The sequence below is a fragment of the Anguilla anguilla genome, chromosome 3, assembly GCF_013347855.1.
Source record: "Anguilla anguilla isolate fAngAng1 chromosome 3, fAngAng1.pri, whole genome shotgun sequence".
Lineage (NCBI taxonomy): Eukaryota > Metazoa > Chordata > Actinopteri > Anguilliformes > Anguillidae > Anguilla > Anguilla anguilla.
Genome location: NC_049203.1, coordinates 57784710 through 57811536, shown reverse-complemented (window position 1 = coordinate 57811536; position 26827 = coordinate 57784710). Strand labels below are relative to the sequence as shown.

The window sequence follows — 26827 nt, the reverse complement described above, 5'->3', positions numbered from 1 at the left end:
AAAGCATTGTCACCCATTCTCCTGAGCTGGGAAATAGTGATCAATTCAACAGTGTTCCTCAGTTCAGCTCAAGAGTATTAATATTACTGAGCTGAGTGTGTGTGCTTACCAAGACTGTTGACTCAAGTGCATGCATTTTTTAAAAGCTTCCCTTCAGTCCATTTTCTTTGTCCTGGAGAAGGGTTAGAAGAGTTGGGAGTGGCTGGGAGAGATTTGCTAAGGTAAGGTTAAGCCCTGGAAGGCCCTTTCTGCTTTTCCTGCTCCCTGAGGATACACATATACTTTTTGTATGAAAGAAAAACACGGGCCATTTTCCTGCCATTACTGTACAGAGGGGAAAAAAATGAATACTTAACTAAAAATACCCAATGCTCTGGGCCTGGATCTTTCCTGCAAGGCTTCCTGGCTGCGCGTGGGCTGACGGAGAAAGAGGAAACAAGCACCCCTGAGCGAATGGGGTTTCCTGCGCTATGTTATAAAGAGTCCCCCACGTTCATTATCAGCATTCTTACACGGTCATAGTGAAGGCACTAGGACGGCCTAGCCTTCCTCTGTTCAAGAAATCGTCGTAGTGTGGGGGTTTCAGGGTTAGGATTATCCACCTTTGTTCTCGTCCCTGCTGGCCGGGGTGAGTGATTCATAATCATTGGTTGAATAATTTTATGCAAGCATTTTGTCATTGTTTAACGGACATTACTTCTAGTAAGTCTGTTCTTTGTCATTTCTTTGCCCTGTTTTTTCATAGAATGTTAAAAAATTATTGTGTATCTTGCACGCTGTGAAAATCATGCACAGTTTTGACTGAAGGATGACTTGGAGAACTTGATTTGGTGAACCCTATTTTGCTTTAAAAATCATAACAGTTTCTTTGAAATTATAACTTTTGTATGAAAATAACAGTCCATACTTTTTTGAAGGATTTAAAAGATATAAAAAATTATTGGCTCACTTATCAGGCTTTTCCAAGATAACCATCTGAGATAACAGAAATGTTTGTTTAAGATGGCAGACTGCAGGAAGATTGACAATGTGTTTGTTATTCTGGTATGTAGTCTAAAACTACAATAGATATAGGCTAAGAGCTGATTTAATAAAGAAGTGTGGAGTAGGCTTGCATACTTATTCCAAAACATATAATTTTTCTTCTTGAGGAAATAATAGTGAATGTTTCACATTTTTAAAACATGCATTTATTTGTAAACTGCAAATTATAAACTCCTCAGCAGCATATTTATAATGTCTTTAGTTGCGTGGTAATTTTGCTTTTAGGAGGAAATAACTTTTGTGTTTCTGGTGGAAATCTTTCTGTTATAGTTGTTGTTTTGCAAACCAAATATATACTTAGTGAAAACGCATTTACAAATTGTGAGGGCAACATGGTGAGATTGTGTGTGCCATGACTGTGACAGATAGGCTGTGATCCAAATGCAATTGTCCTTTATGTAAATGTGTGAGGGTGTGATTTATGTGATGTTTTTTACTGCCTCTCAACTGTAGCATTATTGCAATATCTGGTTGAAGTGACACCCAGACAGTGATATATCTTTTATATATATCGTTTTGCCACAGAAGATGCAGTTGAATAAATGAAATTGTGAAAGGTGCAAACTTTCATACAGTATTAGTTGACCTGGATCACGATGTCTTAAAAATGAAAAACTGATATTATTAAATCCATTATTGTGGTTTCAATACAAACAGGACTGTCCCACTCTTTGCTTATACTTGTGCGTCTCTCATCATGCAGGTACGAGTAGGGAGCTGGTCTCACCTGTCAGATGCTGGCAACCTACTGGCCCTTGCATTGCCCAATTAAACGTTACACTGAGGTGCGTCTCTGGTCTTTTACTATCTTTCCAGAAATCTTTGACTCAATAATAGCAGATATATTCTTGTGTGTTCCATGTGTATTCCAACTGTTGTATTCGTCTCTCCCTTTCCCCACAGAGGAGCCGAGCAGGATGCAGATGGTGGAGCGATACAGCGCAGACGCAGGGCACGAGGAGGACGGCGGAGTGCCGGGGGGATACGTGAAGGAGTTCACGCGCCACTCCAGCGATGTCCTGCGGAACCTGAACGAGCTGAGGCGTCGTGACATCCTGACCGATGCCACTCTGGTGGTGGGCACTGCCAGCCTGCAGGCACACTGTGCTGTGCTCATTGCTTGCAGGTGCGTGTCTCAGTCTGTCACTGTCTGCCTGCCTGCCTCTATTTGTCTCTGTTATAGTTTTTTTTATTCATTCTCTTTCTCTCTCTCTCTCTCTCTCTCTCTCTCTCTCTCTCTCTCTCTCTCCCTTCCTCTGTCTCTCTCTCCTTCAGTGGATATTTTTACTCTTTGTTCTCACGGCTTACTCTCGGGGCAAGAGAGCGGTCGGTCTCTCTGTCCCTCCCGGAGTCGCTGGATGCAGGCAGCGTGTCCCTGCTGCTGGACTTCATGTACACCTCTCGTCTGCCCCTGTCCGCCCGTACTGTCCCTGGAGTGCTCGCTGCTGCCACCTACATGCAGATGGAGCACGTGGTGGACACCTGCCGTGCTTTCATGCTGAAGAGGTGAGTGCACAGGGTCTGTGTGTGTGAGAGTGTGGGAGTGGACCCAAAGCAAGTACATGAAGGGGTTGTGGATTTTTGTGACTCAAGAGTCCATTTCAAATTCAAAGAAGAGAGGGAAAATGATGGGACAACAACCATTATATATAAAGGATGTAGCTTGTATGAATTTGGTTCCCATAGTTAACTTGCACGAGTGAATTTGTGATATTGAATCTTTACTCTTACTGGTCTTTGAATGTTGTTATCCAGGTCAGCTATAATAGCTCAAATTATTTGCTATTTTTATGTAAACCCATTTCCCTTCTTGTATTTCATGTATCTTATGCCTATAGTCATATTTGTGCGCAATTCAGCAATGTTTTTTACACTTGATTGTCAAACAGAATATACACTGCAGATACCCGACAGTTACTTGTGTTCTTTAGTGAGGAAATAACAGGCACCCCCAAAAAAGAGCTGGACTCTCCCTCACCTGCTGGTTCTCTTGCACCCCCTGGAGGAGCGCTTCCTAACAACCCACCAAATGGGCATCCATCCCTACATCACACTGCCTCCTATCTGGCTGGAGGAGCTGCTGCCAACCTGTGCCGTGACTCAGCAAGGTAAGGCTTACCGTATATGGAAAGATGTCTATAACGTGAATGACTGAGGCTGTCAGCGCCTTGTCACTTGTTCCTCAGATTTTGGCATGAAGGTTGGATGACTGTGTGTGCATTCCTCCCTCAGGGTTCCCAGAGAGAGCTGGGCCTTGAAGGACCCAAGTACTTGCCCAACCCATGAGCCCAGGTCAGATAGGATAAAGCTGGAGTCGCCAACCTTGGAATCGCCCACGGCATCCCCAAGCAGCCCCTCCCAGTCTGGCTGTCAGCCTAATTCCCCTACTGAATCCAGCGGGTGTAACCAGGCACTCCAACAAGTGGTGAGTTGTTCCACCAGCATGCACTTACCATTCCTTTAAGATGCATATCATTTTGAGACTTTAAATATAACCCAGTTGAGTATTTCATAAACAATAGTGGTGAGGAGGGACGTCTGTCAATTATCGAATTTTGTTTTCTTATCTACAGTTATGTGTTTCCTTTGCGTTGTCTATGCTTTTTAGATGCACAATGGGACCAAATACCTTCCTGATCCAAAGGCATGCAACTGGAAAAAGTACAAGTTCATCGTTCTCAACTCCCTCTGTAGTGCTACTGTGAAGGAGGAGGAGTCATCTGAGGGGAAGGGACTACAAAACTGTGGCCACTCTCCCAATGAGACAGACAAGCTTGCTGCTACATCAAAGCCTCCCCTGGAGGTGTGGCCAGTGGATGGTCCTTGCCACAACAACAGGTACTGCATATAGAATATATACAGTGTAGCTTTCCAGGGGCAATTGCATTTTTTGTTCAAAACATTGCAGCTCATTCAATCTGAATTTAGAATTGGACTTGTAGTGAGCCACTACTCAAGTATAATGACAACAAAAATGTGACATTCCAGCATATTAGAAAACAAATGGAAATGTTTGGCTCTGCACTTTTGGGAGATTACTGGGATACAGTATCTGACCCATGTGGGTCTATAGAGACCCCTTGTAGGGCAGACTCTTTGTCTGTGGTTTTGGTTTAGACAAGGACATGACAGATTGATTATATTTATTCTCTCTTTCAGGCCAGCACAGGGCTTTCACTGTGACATCTCCAAATACAGTCTGCTCCAAGGGGCTTTCCATGGGCTGGTACCCCGCCCTACAGATGAACTACCAAACCTCCCCACCCCCCTGCCCCAGGACAGCTCAGGTAAGCTACATTCAGGCATAACATTGTTACCTCATCCCTTCACAATCCAAAACAATTTTGGTTTAGGTTAATTGTGCTAATTTCTCCACAATACTGTCATGCATATCATGAGAGAACTGGTCAAAGATTTGAACTGACTGCTCAGAGAAATACAGAAAGACATTGCATTGCATTGCATTCCAAAATTATACATGCAGGAATAGATGTATGAATTTTGTCCAGAATTTTACTCTCTCTGTTTTTCTCTCAGCCCCCTGTGGCTCTCTTTGTCAGCACCCTTGCTCCAATGAACCACAGGCCACCCATCACAGTGGACACCTGTTCTGCCTTGGTAACAGCCCAAAGAGTCATTCAATCAAGAATGAGAACTGCTGCTCAGAATTTCATGTCAGTGGAACCATGGGAGGGGCCAAACCTCTCAGTACAGGTAGAGTGATTAACAGAAACATGATCAAATGTGATAAATCTAATAAGCTAAATTATAATAACACCATTGAATCAGTAAAGTATTGTGCATAAGCCACTTTCAAATAAACAAAACTGAAATATTACTCCTGAAATATAATCTGCTTTTTTGATACACTGGCTGACAGTTTCATTATGACAATGGCACAAATAGATATGAAATCACAGACAGATACTCAAGCATAGTGTGTAGGGAATACAGTATACCTGACTTCCATTCTCCTGTCACCTATCGCAGGAGACAAGCCATATCGCTGCGGTGTGTGTGGTGCACAGTTCAACCGCCCAGCTAACCTGAAGACACACTCCCGCATCCACTCTGGAGAGAAGCCCTATCGCTGTGACACCTGTGGAGCCAGATTTGTCCAGGTAAATGTGCTATACCCTTTTGTTTCAACATGTAGAAATTTGAGCACTTCTCTGGTGGTGATCTGCCTGGCCTGTACTGCAGACATCTTCAGCTCCTGATTGTTCTGGGGGCTAATTGCCTTAAGTTTTCTCTTCAGCGTAAGAAGTTTCTTTTGGAAACTATTGCTATAGGACACAAAATAGGTCACACCATTGACCTGCATACATTCAAGTAGGTCACCTAGATATAGGTTTGTTTGTGTTGACAGATGTTGCTCACTTGCATACCCATGCATATGCATTCAGGTAGCTCACCTGTATTTGCATTTAAGTGTATTTAATGGTAGCTCACTTTTGTGTGTTGGTGTTTTTTTGTGTGCTTTGGTGTTTATGGTGTTTGTGTGTTTTGTATTTGCAGGTAGCTCACCTGCGTGCCCACGTCCTTATCCACACTGGGGAGAAGCCGTACCCCTGCCACACCTGTGGCACCCGCTTCCGTCACCTGCAAACCCTGAAAAGCCACTTGCGTATTCACACTGGAGAGAAGCCCTACACCGTGAGTAAATGCAAGTGTAGAGTACAGTCACAACACAGTCATACAGAAAGGAAACACATGCACCAGTATTTATTAAAAACCAAGCCACATGATGATCACTCTTTGCCTCCCTCCCTCCCTCCATCCCTCCCTCTCTCTCTCTCTCTCTCTATCTCTCCTTCCCTCCCTCTCCCCTTCACTCTGCCAGTGTGAGAAGTGTGACTTGCACTTCCGTCATAAGAGCCAACTGCGTCTCCACCTGCGCCAGAAGCATGGAGCTGTCACCAACACCAAAATCCGCTACAAAGTCCTGGTTGACCCCTACCAGCCTGTCCTGCAGTCCTGCTGAAGATGTCGCCTTGACCCCTCATCTGCCCTTTTTTTGTGTGTGTTTTTATTTCTTTGACTTTTTTTTACTCTCTTTTACTTTTGTCCCGCTGAAAGTATCTGTATTCATGTGCAGCACTCCCTACTCTCTCTTTGGTTCCACATGTGAACTATAACTCCATACAACTGATGAGGATTTAGCCATTAACAAAAGGGCAGCAGTGTCAGAAGTGAGTGTTAACGAAGGCATGTAAGCAGGTGCTTGTGAGGGCTCAGGTTACAGCTATGACATAGGTGTTGTGTCAGAAACTCAGTGGAACCTGCATTGCAGCTGCACATTTTATGCAGTTGCTATTGCAGCTATTGGAGTATATTGTGTAAAAGAAGTGTTCTTTCTGAATTCACGCATTTGGAAATTGAACTTGTGGCAGTGTAGAATTTACAGAGGATGTTTCTGTGATGGAAAAGGCTGAATTGTGCAGAGGAGCAGATCAGTGCTGAGTTGTTTTATTTTGTGTCGAATACAGCAGACATCATGTATTTTAGGTGCCCAAGGGAGTAGCAGGAAGGGAAATGTAGTTTGAATTGTTAAGCGGATGTTCAGGACTGGCAGGGCCTCAGGGAAAGTGGCTAGAATGTGCCAGTATGATTAGTCATGGAAACAAAACAGAATGGTAAAAAGTTATGGTGAATATGGAAAAAGAATGTCCTAGAATGTTGAGGAAAAGAAACTGCTGGAGGAGGTAGATGGGGTGGAGAGTCAGAGATTGGAACGTTTGTAGACGATATTTTTAAATTAGTGTGGAATAGAGGGATGGTGGTAACACAGCTGCACAGGACTAAGGACACTTCTGAATGTTGCCCCCCACTTCTGTGTGTTGCTCCCCGCTTGTGTACGTTGCTCTGGACGAGAGCATCTGCTAAATGACTATAATGTAGTTTAAAATGTAAACAGTCCTGTTCTGGATGTATCCTGTTGGTTTATTCTTTGTTCAGTTGAAAGCCTTTATCATTTCCCCCTATGCAGACAGCTTGCATCATTCAAAGCAGCACCAATGAGTGGAATGACTCACTTAAATGTTTTGCTTATGAACTGTTGCAGAAAATCATTAATTAGTTTGTGGGTGCTATTTATTATAAAAACATTTGTGGGTTGTGTGGGGCCTGGGATAGGCACTGCCCATGACCTGGGCTATGATATTACTGATGCATTCCTCTTGTGCTCTTCTTTTAAAAAGACAGTAAATACTATACCCTGTTAATAGTGGATAATCCTGACTGCATTTTAATGTCCAGGCAGAAAGTGCCAGTGACTTATTTTTATATTGTTAAAGAATAATTGCTTTGAAAGCAGTAAAGATACTTACACAATATAATTGTAAAAAATTGAGGATGATAATATATGAAAATGTAAGGAGCTCTTTTGCTGGACAAAGACAAGACTTGTTTCATATCTTTTTAAATAAATTAATTTAAAATGTTTCTTCCTTATTGAAAGTGTGACTGCTAAATGCTAAATGTCACTTGCTCTTTCTCCCTCTCTCCCTCTGTGTGTGTGTGTGTGTGTGTGTGTGTGTGTGTGTGTGTATGCTTGTGTGTGTTTGGGGGAGGAGGGCGGTCAATGGAATGTTCACCTGTCGTATTCATTGTGATAATCTCTTTCAAAGTAATATCTCTTTGAAAACATAATGAAAAAATATTTGGTACCTGTAAAGTCTCAAAAGCAACTACTAGCCATTTTACTACAAGGAAATTGTAATCATAATATATAACAGATGCAATCTTGTTGTATACATATCTGGTGTAGAATGTATTGCCCTATAACAGAAGGTAGGCAGTTCAGCAGGATGACTAGACAGGGGCCTTCTTTTGTTTAATAAGTCTCAGGACTCTAAACCCTCACCCCTCCCATCATTTCCTTCCTCTCTCATTAACTCACCCCTTGGAATCATGACTCACTTCTGGTGCACAGCAAGAGTGTCTTACTGCATTCTGGGTGTTGGAGAGGGAAGGAACAATGGAGACCCTGGCACCTGTTTCCGGCCATGTTCTAATCCTTAGCGCACACTGCCATCCAGCAATGTGTCAGCATGCAGCTTCCTGCATGGAGGGCGCTAACCTTTTGAACTCTCCCACCCTCTGTCTGCCTCACTTCCTGCTGAGTGCCACTCCATGGTGAACTGTCTGTGATGCTCAAAGTGCTGCATTTATTATGCTGATTTAAAACTGTGGAAAAACTGCTGCACAGGAAAGCTCCCATATGTTCTTTTATCAAGTCTTAAATTTTTTTCTCCTTGAACAATATTTTCTACATGTCTGAGCCTTCATGGATCACCACCTCTACAAGAATGACTCACCAATCCTGTTTACTTTTCCATCACAGTATGAGAGTTAAGGATTCTTACATTTCACCAAGAATAACAATAATCGATGGCTAGGTAATAATCCACTTGACTCAGTCTGGTGGCAGCCCCACATATGAAGGGGACAATATTACTTCTGGGTGCTTGCCACATCCACAGGTCTATTATGTAGTCTCAGTGGGGCATGGCAGTTAAGCCACAGACAGGAATAGAATGCACAACCTGGCTCGACTGATCATTAAGTTGATGTCCTGTGACAAGGACCAGCTCATGAACCACAAACACCAAACCCTACCCAGAGACCCACAAATACTGGTCGATATAAGGCTGAAGAGAGACACCCAAACACACACACATGCTCACATGCACTGCCCATTTTCTCAGAGAAGGGCCAAGCAATGTGAAGGGTATAATCCATGCTAGGTGGAAAACAATTGTTCAGATGTGATGAGGTATAGCAGGACAATGATACAAAAGAGAGGGGAAGCTCTTATTGGCTGCCAGCCTAATGACTGAACACCTGTTTCCTGAGATGGAGATGGAGGCACAGTGGACAGGTTTGGCTCTATCCCATGTTTTTTTAATCATTCGATGGCTCCAAATTTATTTTCCCTGATTTAAAATGAAATATTATCAGTAGTGTCTACTGAAATATCAGTGAGAAATACGAATGTTCAAGGTAATACAGAATGACAGTGACTTCCTGTGTGAATTAAAACATTATTCTCATTGGGATTTGAACGCCCCTAGGAAATTTTGAGTGTCAAACACTTCATTTCCTTCATTCTGGTGAATTTTTATGCACCAATTTGTGCCTTTTCTGCATACATTTATGGTGGCAATGCTTCTTTCATGTTTTTATTGGGGAGGACAAATGCAGGTGTTCTAAATATTGAGGGGGACGTCTCCCCTGCGTCCCCCCCAAAAAATGTACGCCTATGGATTTAATGTACACCTTTCTTTATAAAGTGGGAAGTTGGAACATAGCCTGTTTGACCAGTGCAGTACATTTATAACAAGACCAGGTCAAAACCTAGTATATGGCTGGACCGGCCGACCAATGGTGTAACTTCATGACTCGACCGACCAATTGTGTAACTTCATCACTCAGTCACTCAGTCACAGACATTCGCGTTTATAGGGCTGGTCCCGCTGTTGTGGTCCAGCCAAAAATGAAAGCTGAAACGAAGAGCTTGCTGTAATAAGGAATCATATTAGCCTATATATCAGAGTGAACCAATCTACAGTCAACATCGGCTTAACCATTTGGGCTTAAATTCTCATTCATTTCAATACTCAAAATAATTAAGGCAACAATTTTCATTGATGATTCTTATGGAGGCTAGAGAAAGACAACAGGTCATAATCCTCTGTGCTGCATTTTTCCATAGCACTAGAGGCCCATATTGAGCTTTTAACACTGCAGCCTAGATGCTTAGAAATGGATATGAATGTAATATGCTGACATTGTTAATTTTATAAAATTATTTTTATAGATTTTTCTTCATTTCAAATTATTTTGAGGACAGTCCTCAGTGTCCTCTATGGACAGACCTCCCATGATATATACACAATAAATATTCACATGCACATGCATATTTTCATGAACAAGTTTCGTGTTTTGGAAAAATTCTCAATAGATGCTTGAGATCTGTTGTAGTGCGTCATGAACCTACAAATTTGACCAATTACAAGGTTAATTCATCTAAATAAATCATCGAAAAAAAAATATATTAAAAGTTGAATTATTCCAATGATTAGTTAGATTAATATCTCAATTAATATGAATATTTAAGTAGGTTCCACGTAATTAAGCTTCTAAATATAGAGGAAAACCACACAGGTTGTACTTAAGCTAGTTGTGTTGTCTGAAAATGATGGGCTCATAGGATTTACTTAACACCCTAATTAGAAATTACTTAAAACCTCAATGAAAATGGTTGACTGAAGGTATTCGTTCATTCATTCATTCTTTGAAAGAGGGAGCGAATTATATTTAGAGTGCACTTGCTGCCAGTGTCATATCTTCTTAAGCTGTTACACTTCCGCTGTAGCGTAGACTAGGGGTCTCTTTTGTTGAAATGAACGCTCGTTCACTTTAGAAAAAAAAAGAAAAGAAGAAACCGCTCAAAAAGAGCCACTAACAGGCATCAACCTGTCAGTTGGGGTGACAGCGTCTCCTGTGGCTAGTAAATCGTGGCTCTTTTCCTGAATACAAATGATGCGCATTAATCAACACAGTCTATGACACCGAGATCGGTGAACAAGGATCAGATCGACCTGCAAGCAGATTAATTTCTCTTTGTAACTTGATTTGAGAAGCGCGTGCCTGTGTCCCAGATGGTGGAACGCGCATTTTAACCGGCCTGGTTGCTGCTTTATCCGACTCGCTTTAGAATAATAAAACAGACTCACGTGTTTTATTTGCGTTTTGTTTTTGAATTTTTAACAACTGTTACGGTTTTGTCGGTGTAAAAGCCTTGTCATCCCCAAGCAAGTGAAGAAGCCAAGACATTGGCCATAAAATTCATAAAGCATGATTCAGCGGGACACACGAGGTAGAAAGCCTTTCTGAAAGGTGAGCATGCGGGAAGGAAATAAACGGACCATAAATTTACATTCTATGTTGCTCTGCCTTATTACACATATAGCAACTGGTAATTAAATTGCATTCGTATGTAACCTATTATACTACTACGAATACAACGAGGCAGAGCCCGCAGTGACAGTATTTGTTGCTACTAGCCTAGCCTGAATCAATAGGCTACGTTTGCGGCTTGTCTGAAGCTGTCATTTATCAAGCGGTATTGCTTCAGGGACGCGCTGTTGATCTTTGTGTGGATTACAGTCGAAAATTGAAGGATTCGGTTTGTGCGGCTGTCATAGCCTTGGCAGTCTTTCTTAGGGTGCATCAAAAAGTGCTCGCAACACATTCTACCGTTAGCAAATGAGTTTGGAGCTGCTGTATGTGTAACGTTAGCCAACGGTGGACTTCATTTATCTCATCACTGGGAATAACACTATCTACACGTAGCCTGCCTGGTATTATGTTGCTGTGTCTAAAAGTGAAATTCAAAATATGAACCAGTGTTTGTATTTCCAAATGAAAACGTTTACTTCGCTAATTAGACTGCCTTATTTTTGTACCGTAGGTCAACTGTGGCGCCTCCCACTGGTGAACACGTCTGTCGTGAACAATAGCATATAAACATGGTCTTAGTTTAGCAGGTCTTCTACTTTAGCCCATTGTGCTTTCTGCGTATTATGGATTTTTATGAAAAAATCCACTTGTCCACAGGAGCAAAAATGACCCGCCCTCACCGGCCACCCTGTGATAATGCCTTTGCCAATGACTTAAGATTTCGTAACTGCAGGGTAAACAAAGACGCCTAAGGCAATATTTGTATCTTGATGGTGTACAGCGTTCTATAAAAAACATTTAAAAAGTCAACGTTGGACTTTTTTTAATGGCAAGGTGACTTCAAGAAAGGTTGTCAAATTTGATGCTGAAAATGTTCCGTTTAGGGGGTTTCACTGCTGTTAAACTCAGGAATGGGTTATTTTTGACCCGAGAACAACATGATTATTCATCCAAACATTTGGCTGTGCGGTTTGTTAACAGAAGCATTACACCAGTTCAACTAACATTATTTATTTTAAATGACATTGTTGTCATTTAAGTGTTTGAACCCAGAATATCTGGTTAGGGAAATCACTATTGCACAACAGCTTATTAAGCTGATTTATTTGGGGTAATAAACCATACCCCCAAGCAGTATGACAGTATTCAGTGTGTCTGGCCATTCAGTCTTCCTTTGCCATGAAGGATATTTGATATTTAAATATTTAATATATTTGAATGAATTTTGGAACCACAGCCAAAGTTGTCACAATGTTTCAAATTGGATTTCATATACAAAGACACATTTTCTATGGCCTGCCCCACATCTAGCCTAAGTCCTGGTGTTGTCCTTCAGTTAATATCTTTCATGCTAAGTACAGTAGCTGAACATTCTCAGCTGTACTGCAGAACTCATTTTACAAGCAAAAAGTGAAAATCTTTGCTCCCTGATAAGAACAGGTGGTCTAGTCACACAGGTCTGGTTTAAGGCGATTATTATTTCAGTAGGGAAGTGTATTGTAAATGACCTAGGATTCCAGACTGACATAAAATATATGAATATGAGTAAGCAGCTGATCTCAAACCACAACAACCTGTTTCAGCGGACTGGTTGTTCTGGTCAAGTGGATGCATTGGAAAAGGTTTGCTATTTTACACACTTCCGCAATGTTGATCTCTGTCAGAATGCTTTGAAGAAATACTACTTGCGTCATGTGCTCCCAAGTTCACACATTTATAACAAAGTTACTGGATAACCAAGGTAATCACTGGCGCTTTCTTTTGAGAAAAAGCAGTGCCTTTGCAATCACCAGAAAAGTCACAATTTACAATGGCATCACAGAGCAAGGCACACAGGGTGCATGGTGGATCATGGAGAAAATGACCAATGGGAAATTGCCACTGAAGCTGAGAGCCACAAATGCAAAATTGACAAAAAAAAAAGAGGATGACAAAAGTAATTATAGGATCTGAAACTTTTTAGTGGTGGTCATTGCATCATATCAGGAAATTAAACCATCAATAAAGAAGGTAAGTCTCTGCGTTGCAGTGATTCAGCTTGTTTTGTTAAACTTCTTCTTACCTTTATCTTTATATCCAAGTATAAACTTAAATAGGCTATGTCAATTGGTTCCATCTTGTGAGAAACAACATTTAGAGTGTTTTTTTTTTTTTTTTGCTAATGGGTGTCTCTGAGGGGCTGCCTATCTCTTTAACTTGAAGAAAGATAGTGCTTTCGCCTATATGACTAGGTGAAATTAGGAAGAATGTTGCCTTTTGTAAACCTGTTCTTCTCGGAGTGTCAGATCTGAGTTATCTGTAAGGTGCTGTATGACCTCAGAGTGCTCACCTTTTCTCTGAGTGCGATGAAACCTGTGAAAACTGCCTGTAAGAGGAATGACATGGAGTGAAACACTGAACCATGTATCTCTCTTTTAGCTGTGTCCACTGTGTTGGGATCAAGTGCTCAGCGTGACCACGCCTTTCCAGCCTCCTCTGGTAAGATTTGATGTCTGTGTGTAAGAGAGAGAGAGAGAGAAAAAATCAACTGCATGAAACATGCCTAGTAGAGAAAAGTGTATTTAAAAGATAACTGCAGCAATTTCTCATTCCCCTCTGTCAATGCATGTCAGTAAAGAGCTGTGAAATTCGAGCTTGTACAAGCAGGAATTAAACATCTGTGAATAACTTTAAATTTATGGCTATCCACTGGTTGTGGTATTGATTGGAGTACCTTGTCATGGATTTGATTGTCCTAACTGCACAGATGAGTTAGATGTGTAGTAGTTGAAGGCAGTTTGGTTCAGGCCCATATTGTATAACATCTAAGATAGGAGTGTAGTTGGGAGTTTAGTAGTGTAGTAGTGTAGTATAATGGTGACAGTGTAGTATAATGGGTAAGGAGTTGGTCTTGTAATCTAACGGTCACAGGTTTGATTCCCGGGTAGGACACTGCCATTGTACCCTTGAGCCAGGTACTTAACCTGCTTTGCTTCAGTATACATCCAGCTGTATAAATGGATGCAATGTTAATGCTATGTAAAAAAAAAAAGTTGTGTAAGTCGTGTCTGCTAAATCCCTGTAATGTAATTATCAGCTTTTCATTTCTTAAGCTGGAATATGGACAGGGGAGTTCTGATGCTCTGAGTCACTCCATATATGAGCCCAGAACTGATCATTGGTAAAGGCAATCCCAACAAAGGAGGCAATAAAATGATGCACTTTGGTTTTTAATATTGATAATAATGATTATTTCCTGGTCTCCCTATATGTAATGGATGGTTTATTAGGAGGCCCATCGCTGCATTTTCCACCATTAGTTCATGCGAGAGCAGGCAAGCATGCCTTTCTTGCTGCCTCTGATTTTGTGAAGCTCATTATGTTGGAGGAATTTACTTCATTTGCTGCAGATGCAGACTGACGTCAGATTCCCAGTTGACCAGAAGAGTAGTCAGCTGCCCCTGGGGTTGCCAGCCACAGTCAGCACTGTCCAGTTTGAGTTCAATACCAGGCATTTGGGAGAAACTGAAACTTAGAAAAGGCCGTTAGCTGCACCAGCCACCTGAAAAGGCTGTGATGATTATAGTTTCGAATGAAAAATACAAGATTATTTGACCTTTGCTTTCAATAATGTTTTAAAGGTGCTTTGCCCTAACTTGTGCAACTTTTTGTTGCAGCTGTAATTAAAGGTGAACTTTGTCTTACGCTAAAAAATACAAATAAAAATATAAAAATACGTTGTTCAAGATTGAACTGGCCACAGAGTAAGTAAGGTGTGTCCACATGTCCTGACGCATTTCTCTGTCTAGTCATTGTACATCTGGTCTTGTGTCATTCCCAGCTTAAATAACCTTTGAGAAAATGATGTGATTTGTCATGTTTGTGTCCAAAGGTTTTCCATAAAACAATCGATAATGTGTTATATTATGCAACCATAGTCTTGTTCCTCTATTGAAAAATACAGTATTTTTGATGAATCATGATGAATCCAGGGAGGGTATTTTAAAGTTTAAAACTGTCATTTCATTTTAACACACTCCCCCAGACATGGATTTCGCCAGTTTCATTCTGTGTAGCCAACGTTAAGATACAAAGTTGGAATATTATGGGCAAAGGTGAGGGCTTAAGTGATATATCTGCTCCAAATGCATCAGAACAAATTTACTAAGTAATTTAGTTGTTGTGTTGAATATCAGCAGTGCTATCCAATATCTTCTCTATTAACAGTAGAGAAGCTTTTTGACATTTTGGATGAAATTACATTATTACATATCACATATCACAAAGACAACTGTGAAAGACCCTCTTGCTGTATTAAAATTCTTTATAGTTGCAAAATGTGTTTAAATGTGAAATAGGCAAATTTGCACTACTTCTGTATCTTGTCATGTTACTATAACAATCCTTGGATTCATGAATGAGCTATAACTGTCAGTAGTATAATAAATGTTATTGACTGATATGTACTAGTGAATGGCACGTGCATAAAACCGTATCTGTGGAGAACTTGAAGAAGGTGACACTCTTACTACAGAGAAAGGAAGTGATTCCATGCAAAGTACTGGAAGGTACACTAGGCACTATATTGATAAGCCACTGCATAGTGTCACTTAGTCTTACGCAAAAAGACAAAAACCATGAACATATTTTGCCTTTAAAATGTCAATAATTTGAGCATGTGGATTCTGAATAAATGTATATGTAGCAAATATCTTGACAATATATATATATTTTCACTATAGTCCCATCAGGGTAGACTGCAGCCTACTGAACTGTCATAATATAACTCTGTGCAAGCTACTTACTTCTCCCTCTTACTATGTCAGAGCATACTTTCCTTATTGAGTTAGCACACACAGCAGGAAGTGCCATCATGCTGACTGGCTTAAATAAGCTCTCACAAAAATGTTATGTCTAACATTGTTGTTTACGTTTGGCTTTCAGTATATTGCAAGCAAGGTACAAACCAAATATCTTTTTGCCATTAGTTTGTTTATTCTTGATGTAATAACACTGTCTACATTTTGAATCCACTGGATATAAAACTTTCATGTTTACAAAGCACAACTTAAAGTATATATTTAAGTATATGAAATATATGAAGAATGAAAGGACGAAACCAGCCAGAGCAGTAGTATTGCTCCCTACTGAGCAATATTGCTTCTCCCTCCGTCTTCATTTTTGTCGGGATTACGTAAATCCTTAACACACCAGTAGTTCAAATCCCTTTTTAAAAAAACACCGTGCTTAGTGTATTTTAGGGCCTAATCAACATGTACTGAAACATACAGAAAAAAATGTGCATACTCTATCAGGGCTTTTAGGTGGCGATACCCAGCTAAATCAGTGCTGGTTTTGAGTGCCATTATCTTCCCCACAGACTAGTAATCTATTTGTGCCTCTGCTGACAATGCCAGCACGTAATTGGCTATGGCGTCAGCCAGGGTGGATGTCAACCAGCTGGATATTGCCCACCTCGTCATGCAATAGGTAGACCTCTGGTCTGAATAAGCAGCACCACTGGTGGACAGCTGAGTTTTGGATGAGATGTGTGATAGTTTGAGCCTCTCTTGGATGACAGTGCACTAAAGGGATGGGCCTAATTTATAACTGAGCATTCAGAATTATGGAAGATCAGTTAATTCCAGCTGCACTCCAACCTTGCTGGCTTCCATAGCACTCTGTAGGCCTACCTTGCGACTGCTGCCAGTGGACTTTTAGATTTGATTCCCAGGTAGGACACTGCCATTGTTCCCTTGAGCAAGGTACTACTACCTGCCTTGCTTCAGTATACTTCCAGCTGTATAAATGGATGCAATGTGAATGCTATGTTTAAAAAAGTTGTGTAAGTCGCTCTGGATAAAAGCGTCTGCTAAAAGCCTGTTATGTAATGTAATTACTAGGATCAATTTTTCCTTCTTTAGTTGGAATATGGACAGGGGAATTCTGATGCTCTGAGACACTTTATGTATGAGCCCAGAACCAGAGGTGGAAAATCCAGGTTCAGAAAGTAAAAGTCCTCCCCAGCATTTTGTTCCAGTTCTCCAAATTTGCTAATTAGCACAATTCTTCAGCCAGGTGGTAGAACTAATTAGTGAAATCAGCTGGCTGAGGTTCATGGGTGGAAGAAAAAACATGGCAGGACTTTTACTTTCTGACCCATTGGACTTTCCACCTCTGCCCAGAACTGATCATTGGTAAAGTCAGTCCCAACAAAGGAGGCAATAAAATGATGCAGAATGCTTTTAATTCTATTCAGTCTGCACTTTTTGATCTGCAGCTTCTCAATGCAGGCAAAACTAACTGCCTAGTGTTTTCAAGGTCTCATTCTGAGTCCACAGATGAATTGAAAATCACTACTCTTGATGGCAAGTTCATTGGAAGAGTATCTTCCTATAAATACCTTGGTATCTGGCTTTATGACGAGCTTAGTATTAAATTGCATTTAGATTAATTAATTAAAAAAACTGAGGACCAATTTAGGCTCCTATTTCAGGAATTAATCTTGTTTAATTTCAAAAATCAAGGGGAAACTCATTTAGATTAAAAAAAATCTTAAACTTGACAAAGTACTTTCAATTGCTGACTTTAAACATGTAGGCTAAGTCATGGGTCTGTGACTGCAATAATCTCCTGCTTTTAACCTCTGTTCTGCTTTTTAATTACTGTTACAATGCTGTGTCATTCCCCATTTGATGTTTGTAACTCATTTGTTTACTGTCTCGTCTAACTTTGTATTTTATGTCAGGTCCCCCTTGCAAAAGAGATTTTGATCTCAGTGGGGTTCTCCTGGTTAAATAAAAAATAAAATAAAAAATTTGTTTAAAACATACAAAAAGCACAGGCCATGTAAATGTTTCTGACCTAAAATCTTATTTTTAAATGTTTGAGGGCATTCAGTAGAACTGAAAGAGCTGTTGAGAAGTTGACACAGAATGGAATCTTAATCAAACTGGGGCAGATTCTGCACAACCGTTGAATTTGTTGATCTGTCTGTGCGATAATGAAACTGTGCTGCAGTCATATTGTTATAGTAGCTCTCCCACAGTAGTTAATGATTACCAGGAACACTGCAGGGGATTCTCTGGGAACGTGCACTTTGCTCAGGGCTGTAAATAATGCTTTTTTCTACACCATGACCCATATATATATATATATATATATATATATATATATATATATATATCTATTTCCATCTTTCTCTCTCTCTCTCTCTCTCTCTCTCTCTCTCACTCTCACTTTCCACCATCTCCCTCTCTCTCTTTCTCTATCACTCTCCATATCTCTGTCTATCTCTCTCTGCAGCGTCCATGGCTAAGCCTCAGCCGCAGGCTGGAGACCACCTGTCCTCCCCAGATGGAGGATGGGGGTGGGTGGTGGTGGGGGCCCTGTTTATGGCCTCAGCTCTGGTGTTCGGCCTGCTCAGGAGTCTGGGGGTCTTCTTTGTGGAGTTTGTGCAGTACTTTGATAAGAGTGCACAGGCCGTGTCCTGGATAACCTCAATCGCGGTGGCCATACAGCAACTAATGAGTAAGCATAAGGGAGGGGAGAGGCCTAAAGAGATTGGAAGGGGAGGGGCCTGAAGGGGTTGGGAGTAAAGAGGTACATTTTTAAATTATTTTTATAGAGTATAAGGAGAGGGCAAGTCAGAGGTAAGGAGGATATTAAGGAGTAGTTGAGCACAGATTGTGGTGGAAAGAACAGGGGTGACCTGAGGAAGTAGATGAGGGGTAAGGCAGATAAGAAGGCCTCCGGCTGATTGTACCAGTGCTGACTGCATCCCATGGGGGGGAAATTATCCGTGGTATCACCCAGGGAGAGTTTCAGTCGGCAGCATCCTCTTGTTAAAAAAGAAAGGAATATACAGTGCAGTGTGTATTTGGACAGTGACACCGTTTATGTTGTCTTGGCTCTGCACTCCAGCACACTGGATTTGAAATGAAGCAATGAATATAAGGTGAAGGTGCAGACTGTCAGCGTAAATTTGAGGCCATTCACATCCATACTGGGTGATCATGTTGAAATTGCAGCCCTTCAATGTATTGTTTTATTTCCAATCCAACATGCTGGAGTACAGAGCCAAACAACAAAAATTGTGTTGCTGACCAAATACTTACAGATTGCAAAATACATTGGTTAAAAAAGAATGGCTTACTTGAGAAAATGTCAATCCACCACTATCCTAAGGCCTTGATTTATGTAGCATCTCTGAAAAATGGTTCCTAATGAATAAACATAATGCACCTAAAATAGCAGTGAATGTGTGAACTAGAGAGGCAGGGTGAGGATAAGACAGGAAGGCGAGGTAACTGCAGGTGGATGTAGTGACATGATTAATGATGGCTGATTTGACTGTGGGCTCCTGTGTACCTGCTTGCATTTCCAGGTCCAGTGGGCACGGCGCTGTGTAATGCTTATGGGGCACGGCCAGTGGTGATGACAGGCGGCTTTCTGTCTGGCTTGGGCCTCGTTCTGGCCTCTCAGGCCACCTCCCTCACACATCTTTACCTCACAATGGGCCTCATCACAGGTAACAGGTATACACACACACACACTAATGTCGTATACAGTGACTCTTCCTACTTTCTCAGTACTGCTCTAATGTGATATATACTGCAGTTATCTCCCTCCCCCCTCTCTGTCTAAAGTGAAGTATAGCACAGTTCTTCTCTCTCTCCTCAGGCTCGGGCTGGGCCTTGGTCTTTGCCCCTACTGTGGCCTCTGTGCTGCAGTACTTCACCCACCGCCGCTCCCTGGCCATGGCCCTGGGCTTCACTGGGGTGGGCCTGTCCTCGTTTGCCTTCTCTCCCCTCTTCCAGCTCCTGGTGAAGCTGTACGCCTGGAGGGGGGCGCTGCTCATCCTGGGGGGCCTCAGCTTCAACATGATGGTCTGTGGGGCCCTCATCCGGCCTCTGCCTGCCCCGAAAGCCTTGGAGCAGGTACCCTTCCTCTTACGAGGTACTCCACTGGAGAAAAAAAAAATCCAAATGCACTAAATGTTTTCTTACCTTGAAGGTAGTTAAATGTGGCTGCTTTTTGTTTTGTCAGTCGAGAGTTTTTGTCTCTCTCTTCCAAATATTCTGGTGAAAATAAGGAATCAGCATTGACTGTTCCCATAGACAACCAGTGGTTTACAGTAAGGCTAAACAGAGAACAGGAGAAGAGAGTTAAGACTTTGGGTAATGTTGAAAAGTCAACTACAGGTAACTGCATAAAAAGTATTATAAATATACTATATTCAAGGTAAGATGATCTTTTACTTTTTCAGTGGAGTATTACTTAACAATAAATAGACCAAAACATATTCAGAACTGGTGCTTTTGGGGAGTAGTGTCGTAATGGTGAGGGAACTGGGCTTATAACCTAAAGGTAGTAGTAGATGCTATGTAAAAATGTTAAAGGTTGTGTAACTTGCTCTGGATAACACAGTGCACCACTGATTGATCAAATGCCATGTTAATTTCACAATACACATGGTATCCAAAAGGTCAAATCCTCCTGTATTGGGCAGTATAAAAACTTTATTGCTTTTCATAAAATAAACATAAATAATAAATAATAAATAAGCATTAATTTTTTATGCTTTTTTCTCTCTTCCACTCTCTGTTTCACTATCACATGCTCATGAAGATAGGAATTGACAAAGAAAAGAAGAAAGCCTCATTTAGCTCCTTCTTCAAGCGAGCGTTCATCTACCTCGAGCTCCCACTGATGGGCGAGCGGGCCTTCCTGACCTACGCCCTGGCCATCACCCTTTTCAACTGCGGCTACTTCGTGCCTTACGTCCACCTGGTGGCCCACAGCCGGCACGTGGGCTTCTCCGAGTACCAGGCGGCCTTCATCATTTCGGCCACGGGCGTGACGGACCTGGTGGGGCGCGTGGTGTCGGGCTGGGTGTCGGACCTGGGCCGGCTGCGCCTGCTCCACGTGCTGTCCCTCTGGACCGGGCTGACGGGGCTGTTCATGGTGCTGCTGCCCGTCGGCTCCGTCGAGGGCTCCTACGCGGGCCTGCTGGCGATCAGCCTGGTGTACGGCTTCTGCTCCGGCGCCATGTCGCCGCTGGTCTTCTCCGCCGTGCCCGAGATCGTCGGCATGCAGCGGATGCTGGGCGCCCTGGGTCTGCTGCAGCTCATCGAGAGCTTCGGGGGGCTGCTTGGAGCGCCGCTGTCCGGTGAGACCAACGCACCCGAGGCTATAATGCTTCGTCTCTCCTCGTCTTCCTCTCTAAACTCTGTTCATCTTCTTTTACTCACTGCTTCCTCATCTGGCTTTAACACCCCTCTGTCTCCCCCACCGTACCCCCTTCTCTCTGTCCCCCACATTCTCTCTTTGATCCAGTGTTCCCATGCCTGCTCTCTCTCTCCCCTTCCTCAGCAGGCTTTCTTACCCTGTCTCCTCTCTGTCTGCAGGCTGGCTGAAGGATCAAACAGGCAGCTACATGGCCTCCTTCCTGGTGGCGGGCGGGTTCATCATGGCTGGGACCCTGGTGTTGGCAGCCTTGCCCAACTTCTGGTCCTGCAGTCCACCCCCAGCCCCAATGAAACAGAGCCACAGCCAGGACAAAAGTCCTGAGTGTGGACTGCAGTACAATGCCATCCTCTCTCCATCCCCGTCTGAGACACAACACAGAACAGGACTGACACCCCCCTCCCAGCGTAGTCTGCAAGACCTTCAGAACTGCCAGCCAGATCCACAGCTCTCATTGCTGACCACGCCCACAGCTGATGATGACACAGATCACCCGAAGGTGCTGTGAAAATATCGAGATGGTGAGGCAAGTGGCTGTAGTGGTGAGGTCAAGAGCCTATTTCCCTTCTTAGAAACGAACGTGCAAATAAATGTCAATGGCCGACAGCGAGCCGGCTACAGTACCAACAGCAGTCACCCGAATATCACAGAATCGCTGTGGGGTGTAAAAATGAACTGGGTGGTGTTTGGAGGTGTTACATGTTTGAAAATTGTGGTCCTGTTTTACAAAATCACAGTTTTGAAACACATTGCAGAGAGACCAGCGTTACAACTTTACAAATAATTGAGAATGCAAGTAAAAGATGAGAATTTGAAAGCTCAAAGATATAAAGCGAGATGAGGAAAACAGTTCGCTCTCACCACTGCAATTCAGGAGCCCCCTCCAGTACCCCTTACCGAGAGAAGGCTTGTTTGTTTCCTGTACCCTGATCTACATTTGCTTTTAACTAGAAGGAAAGGACAAATATTGATTGAATCCTGAGGAATAATAATGTATAATCAGTACCATGAATGGGATGTTATGATATAGCACAAGATCATTTCATTGCAGCAATGCATAACTGTAGTGCACAAAGCTTGGAAGCACCAGTTCACAATAGGTAACAGCCCCTTTCCTTCATTGATTTATTTGCCCCGTATCGGAAACCTATCTACCATGTCTCCTCAGGTTTGTAAACGCAATGTCTTAAGGTATGGTATCACATTATTTGTTGCATAATAACATTGCTGAATTTTCAAGTATTTGCTTAAGGACTACAATATATGTCTTCTTTTTCACAAATTGAAATTTATGGTAGAAATTGCTTATCAGCTCCTGATAAGTGTCAGATATCATAGGGGAAGTGTAATTTATGATTTGTTTTAATCAATGGACCAAAAAAGGTACATTACTCTTCTTTGGTTCAGTGTTGTTATTATACTTGAACAAAGTCACATCCTTCTAAATGAACAAAGTGCATTCAGGGCTTGCATGCCCATGGCAACTTTGATTGCATCTTATCTTATCTCATCAAAATGTTATTGCACTAAATGTTAAGATCATTTAGCTCAAATATTGTATATTGATACTGGAAGCAATTTACCAATAACAAATGAATAGCGGGATGCAAAGCTGTCCATATCAGTTATGGAATTCTACATCCGGTCAAGTTATCATTGCACAATAATCACACGTGGTTCGCAGTGATGGCTGCTCAGGGGGATGGTCTTACCTAATACAGTGGACGATGTAAAACAGAGGGTTTCTGTTGTCTCTGAACTGAGTGCCTTACTTTTCAAATCACCAAATTATATGCTACATGTGGTTCCGCCATGCCAAGATATAAAGTAGCTGAGAGCCTCATCAAGTTATTTTTATATTTTGTGCTTGTGTACATTGATGTATTTTTTTGGTTTTTGGTGTGCCAAAAGTATGTTCTACCTTGCCAGTTCTTCTCTATTAGCTAAATATTAAAAGTATTTGTACCAAAAACTGTTAGTGTTGACGTATTTTCAAAGCCCTCTATATTCTGCTCATATATCTAAATGAAGTCTTACTGTACAGCAGCAGCCTCTAATCGCTATACCCTTCCGCCCTACACTCCACTGCCAGCTACTTGTACAGAGTTCAGAGTGCACAGCATAACTAGCAAATGTTTTCCATTTGCAGTTCCAGAGCATGCAAGGACATATATTTGTGTTCAAATTGAGTCCATACTTCCTTTCAACAGGCACCACCCTGCAATTAATACATTAGGCTGTCATTATCATTGACAGGCATATGACTGAGATTGACAGTATTAACTTTGGTTCACATCCTTTAATTGCCTAGTTTGGGATTGTGAAGGTGAAGGTAAAAAAGGGAGTATTACATACATTTTGTACCTTTATTGAATTTAAGTGACTGTAGTCTAAATGCCAAAGTTTTTTCATCTACCTAGCCAATTAATATTATGAATACATAAATGTTTGACATTTGTTTTATTATTCAGTAATGTACACATCTTTTTATTATTATTCAGAAATGTAGCCATTAACATTGTCCAGAGTTCGTAGTTTAAATTAGCTAGCTGCTAAGATTTATTCATTTAAATATTTCAATTGTTTTAATTATTAATTCACCAGTGAATGAATAACATGTAGGGCTAGTTTCACTAACTCAGATTAAGCCTAGAGTAGGACTAAAATGCACTTTGATTAGGAAATCTCCTTTCAAAGTGCTTTTTAGTCTTGGAGAAGGCCTAATCTGGATTTTATTGGAAGTCAATATTCGCTAACTCTGTTTGGGACTCTATACTCTATGGGATTTAATTTATTTATGTATTTATTTTTAACAAAAGGGAAAAGGCACTTAAAAAGCTTTTCCCTTCCACCAATAAAAGCTGTAGGTTTTGGTCATGTAATAAAACCTTTTGGTATCTAGGGGAAACTAAAAGATAGTGGCAGCTTTGGTACACATGGTAGAAAGCTATTACTTCAGGCAGATGTAAGAAAATTTTAAGATTTTCAGCATAAATGACAAGCATGTCTAATAATTTAATCAGTATTGTACTATTTTAACCTATGAGATGAAACTTGTTAAAACAATGAAAACAATTAAATACTTAACGCTTACACATTAATAAGTATTCATTGTGTTATTTTGTGATGTTATGGGCAATAAAAAGACATTTTGTCTTAAATATAGGGATTTCAGGGAAAAAATTATCCCTAATCGGCTATAAAGTAATTTATAAGTAACAGTCACCCACATTTCAAATTTGAAACATTTTTGGCAGAATAGACCTAAAGAAACTCATCAGTGATTTCACCTGCTATTTTGTAATTACTCCCATAGAGGACTAAAATACCTACTTTATAATCTACCTTTTTGATATCTCTATGGTTGCACAACAATGGGGCTGAGTGGGTTATTCAGTGTGCTCAATGACTTTCATGAAAATGCTTCTTGTCATCCCCTGGCTTTAGGTATTACCAAGCTATGACATCATATGGTCCTTAATCATCAAATTGTGTGTAATTAACATTTATTGTACCACATTTTCTTACTTGTGAGCTCCCATCTGATTTCCACTTGCCCTCAATGGCTGCTCAGTTCCACAGCTTTGTTCATGGGTAGTGTAAAAAAGCACACAAAAAATCCAAGCTACTCATGCATACCAACCACTGCCTATAAGTAATTAATTAAAACATGCAAAATCCAAGTTACGTCAAACAACACATCTTAGCTCACACAAATGAAACATGTAGGCTAACTTGGCCCTATGTTTTTTTATTTTTTATCTTACCATCTGAACAAAACATGGTCATTCAAACTTTCCCCTGTACTGCAATACCTATCTTTACATTAGCCAGGCCTTCAAACAAATAAAAACAGTGCTTCCAAAATTTTAAGCATATTTTCAAATTCTGTTGGTTGAATGATCTATACATGTAGCAGTTTGCCATGACTAGAAAGAAAGTTAAACCAAGCAGACTGATGTACAGCATGTCTATATTTGTTTTATTGTTATAATTGTTAATATCACTTCAGTACAAACTTAAAGAGAGGGGTTGGGAGACAGAGCAGAGGCCCACATATTCTGCACTTAACACACCTTCTTGATGGGCCTTTAACTTGCTGAAACTCGTTTTCCTTAGGCTCAAGGTCATGCCAATGGACGGAAGTCCCTGTTCGTAGCTTGCAGTTCTGCCGTATATTTTATTGTGTTTTATTCCAAATATGCTTTAGTTGCCTTGCAAAGTGGAGATGGACATTTCTTGTTTTGCTGATAATGCATATTGTTGCCTACCATTTATTTTTGATTATATAGACTGCAATGTCACTGCATTTAAGACTGATGTAAAAGAGCAACTACAGAATGTATCTCTAAACACAGGACCATGTTTGGGTGTCTGAGTATTGATTAAGAATTATGTAAGAGAATATTTTGGTTGGATTTACTGTATGGATACTTCAGCCAGTACTTACCTATCCTTTAAGCACATTGCCCTAGTGCAGTGATGTGCTTGATATTTGAATAGAAAGCATACATTCCTTTGTAACTGCATTAGTTTTGTGCATCCCTTGTCAAGCTGAAACCCCTTTAAAATATTATAATCAATTTTGGTGCTTGTGATTTAGTTTCGTCTTGATTTAGTTACAATCGCAGATAATATATTTATTATAGAAGTTTGTTGCTCATAATTATGTGCAAGGGGTCAGTCAGTGCATAACTGACTAAGCCAAGGTCCAAAGGGAATGAATACACCTAGCTTGGAGAAATTAGGTGAGGGTTGACCTGCTGTGGCTGTGACAGCTTATTCATTCACTAACATTACACAAGGGCAAGGGAAATTGCTTAGGAAAACAATGTGGTGATCAGTAACAGAGACCTGTCTGACCCTGGCCCTTCCTATAGTGTTCGAGTGAGCAGGAAATGGGTTTGTTGGTTAGAGGCAGCTGGGTGCACCAGAGTGGTGGGCAGGAGAGGGGAGAATGGAAGGGCTTAGATTATTATGTCCACTCAGAGCGAGTTCCTGGAGTTCTGCAAAAACGAGCACGCTTCTCATGGTATTTTGGACAAGAGGATCTAATGAGATCGGTGCTTTATTTTTGTGTCAGTGTAAACTGAGACTCACTGTGGCTCACTGAGACAGGATGACCTGAGGCTGACCTTTCTTCAAATACTTCCCTCAAACTGGGAGCCACCAATCCTCTTACTCCTAACCACCCACCGTCCCCCTCTCAAAACCTGCACAGTCTTAAGCTATTCTCAGTGACATCACTAGGAACTAAGTCATTCATGCCAGCCAAGTGAACATGTACAACTATACAATGACTTTGTATGTGAGTGACCTTGTTGTTTAACCTGAAGTAACAGGTTCAGTCTGTTCTACTGTAAGAAAGAACGTGTGAGCTGTGTTCCGGTTCTTGTATATAAAATTTACGTTTACAGCCATCAGTGTGAGCGAATGGGTCATGTCTGAACATATACTGTGTAAATATTTGCGGATAAATGTATATTATATGGGCCTTTGTGGAATAAAGAGTGTATTTTACTGCAGCTGATGCTGTTGCTTATACTGTACTCAATAAAAGTTCAATTATATCAATCAATATATTTGAATA

The 26827-nt window shown here is 41.2% G+C and overlaps 2 protein-coding genes across 5 annotated transcripts; both read left to right on the top strand.

Annotated features, from left to right (window-relative positions):
* The first annotated feature begins 370 nt into the window (after positions 1-370).
* Positions 371-7497, top strand: bcl6b (BCL6B transcription repressor). The gene is made up of 12 exons (XM_035408351.1): positions 371-628; positions 1748-1829; positions 1948-2170; positions 2320-2550; positions 2976-3152; positions 3277-3469; positions 3653-3882; positions 4204-4331; positions 4582-4758; positions 5035-5165; positions 5563-5700; positions 5888-7497. The coding sequence occupies exons 3-12, from the start codon at positions 1962-1964 to the stop codon at positions 6026-6028; spliced, it is 1755 nt and encodes a 584-aa protein (XP_035264242.1). The 5' UTR covers positions 371-628; positions 1748-1829; positions 1948-1961; the 3' UTR covers positions 6029-7497.
* Positions 7498-10543: 3046 nt separating this feature from the next.
* On the top strand, positions 10544-23209 carry slc16a13 (solute carrier family 16 member 13). Of its 4 annotated transcripts, XM_035408541.1 has the most exons (8): positions 10544-10947; positions 11522-13020; positions 13429-13488; positions 18295-18519; positions 19376-19519; positions 19672-19928; positions 20620-21160; positions 21399-23209. In XM_035408541.1, exons 4-8 carry the CDS (start codon positions 18300-18302, stop codon positions 21743-21745), a joined length of 1509 nt encoding a protein of 502 aa, XP_035264432.1. In that variant the 5' UTR covers positions 10544-10947; positions 11522-13020; positions 13429-13488; positions 18295-18299; the 3' UTR covers positions 21746-23209. The 4 variants fall into 4 exon arrangements, with proteins under 4 accessions (XP_035264432.1, XP_035264430.1, XP_035264431.1 ...); XM_035408539.1 differs by lacking the exon at positions 11522-13020; XM_035408540.1 differs by having other exon boundaries at positions 10544-13020.
* The last annotated feature ends 3618 nt before the right edge of the window (positions 23210-26827 follow it).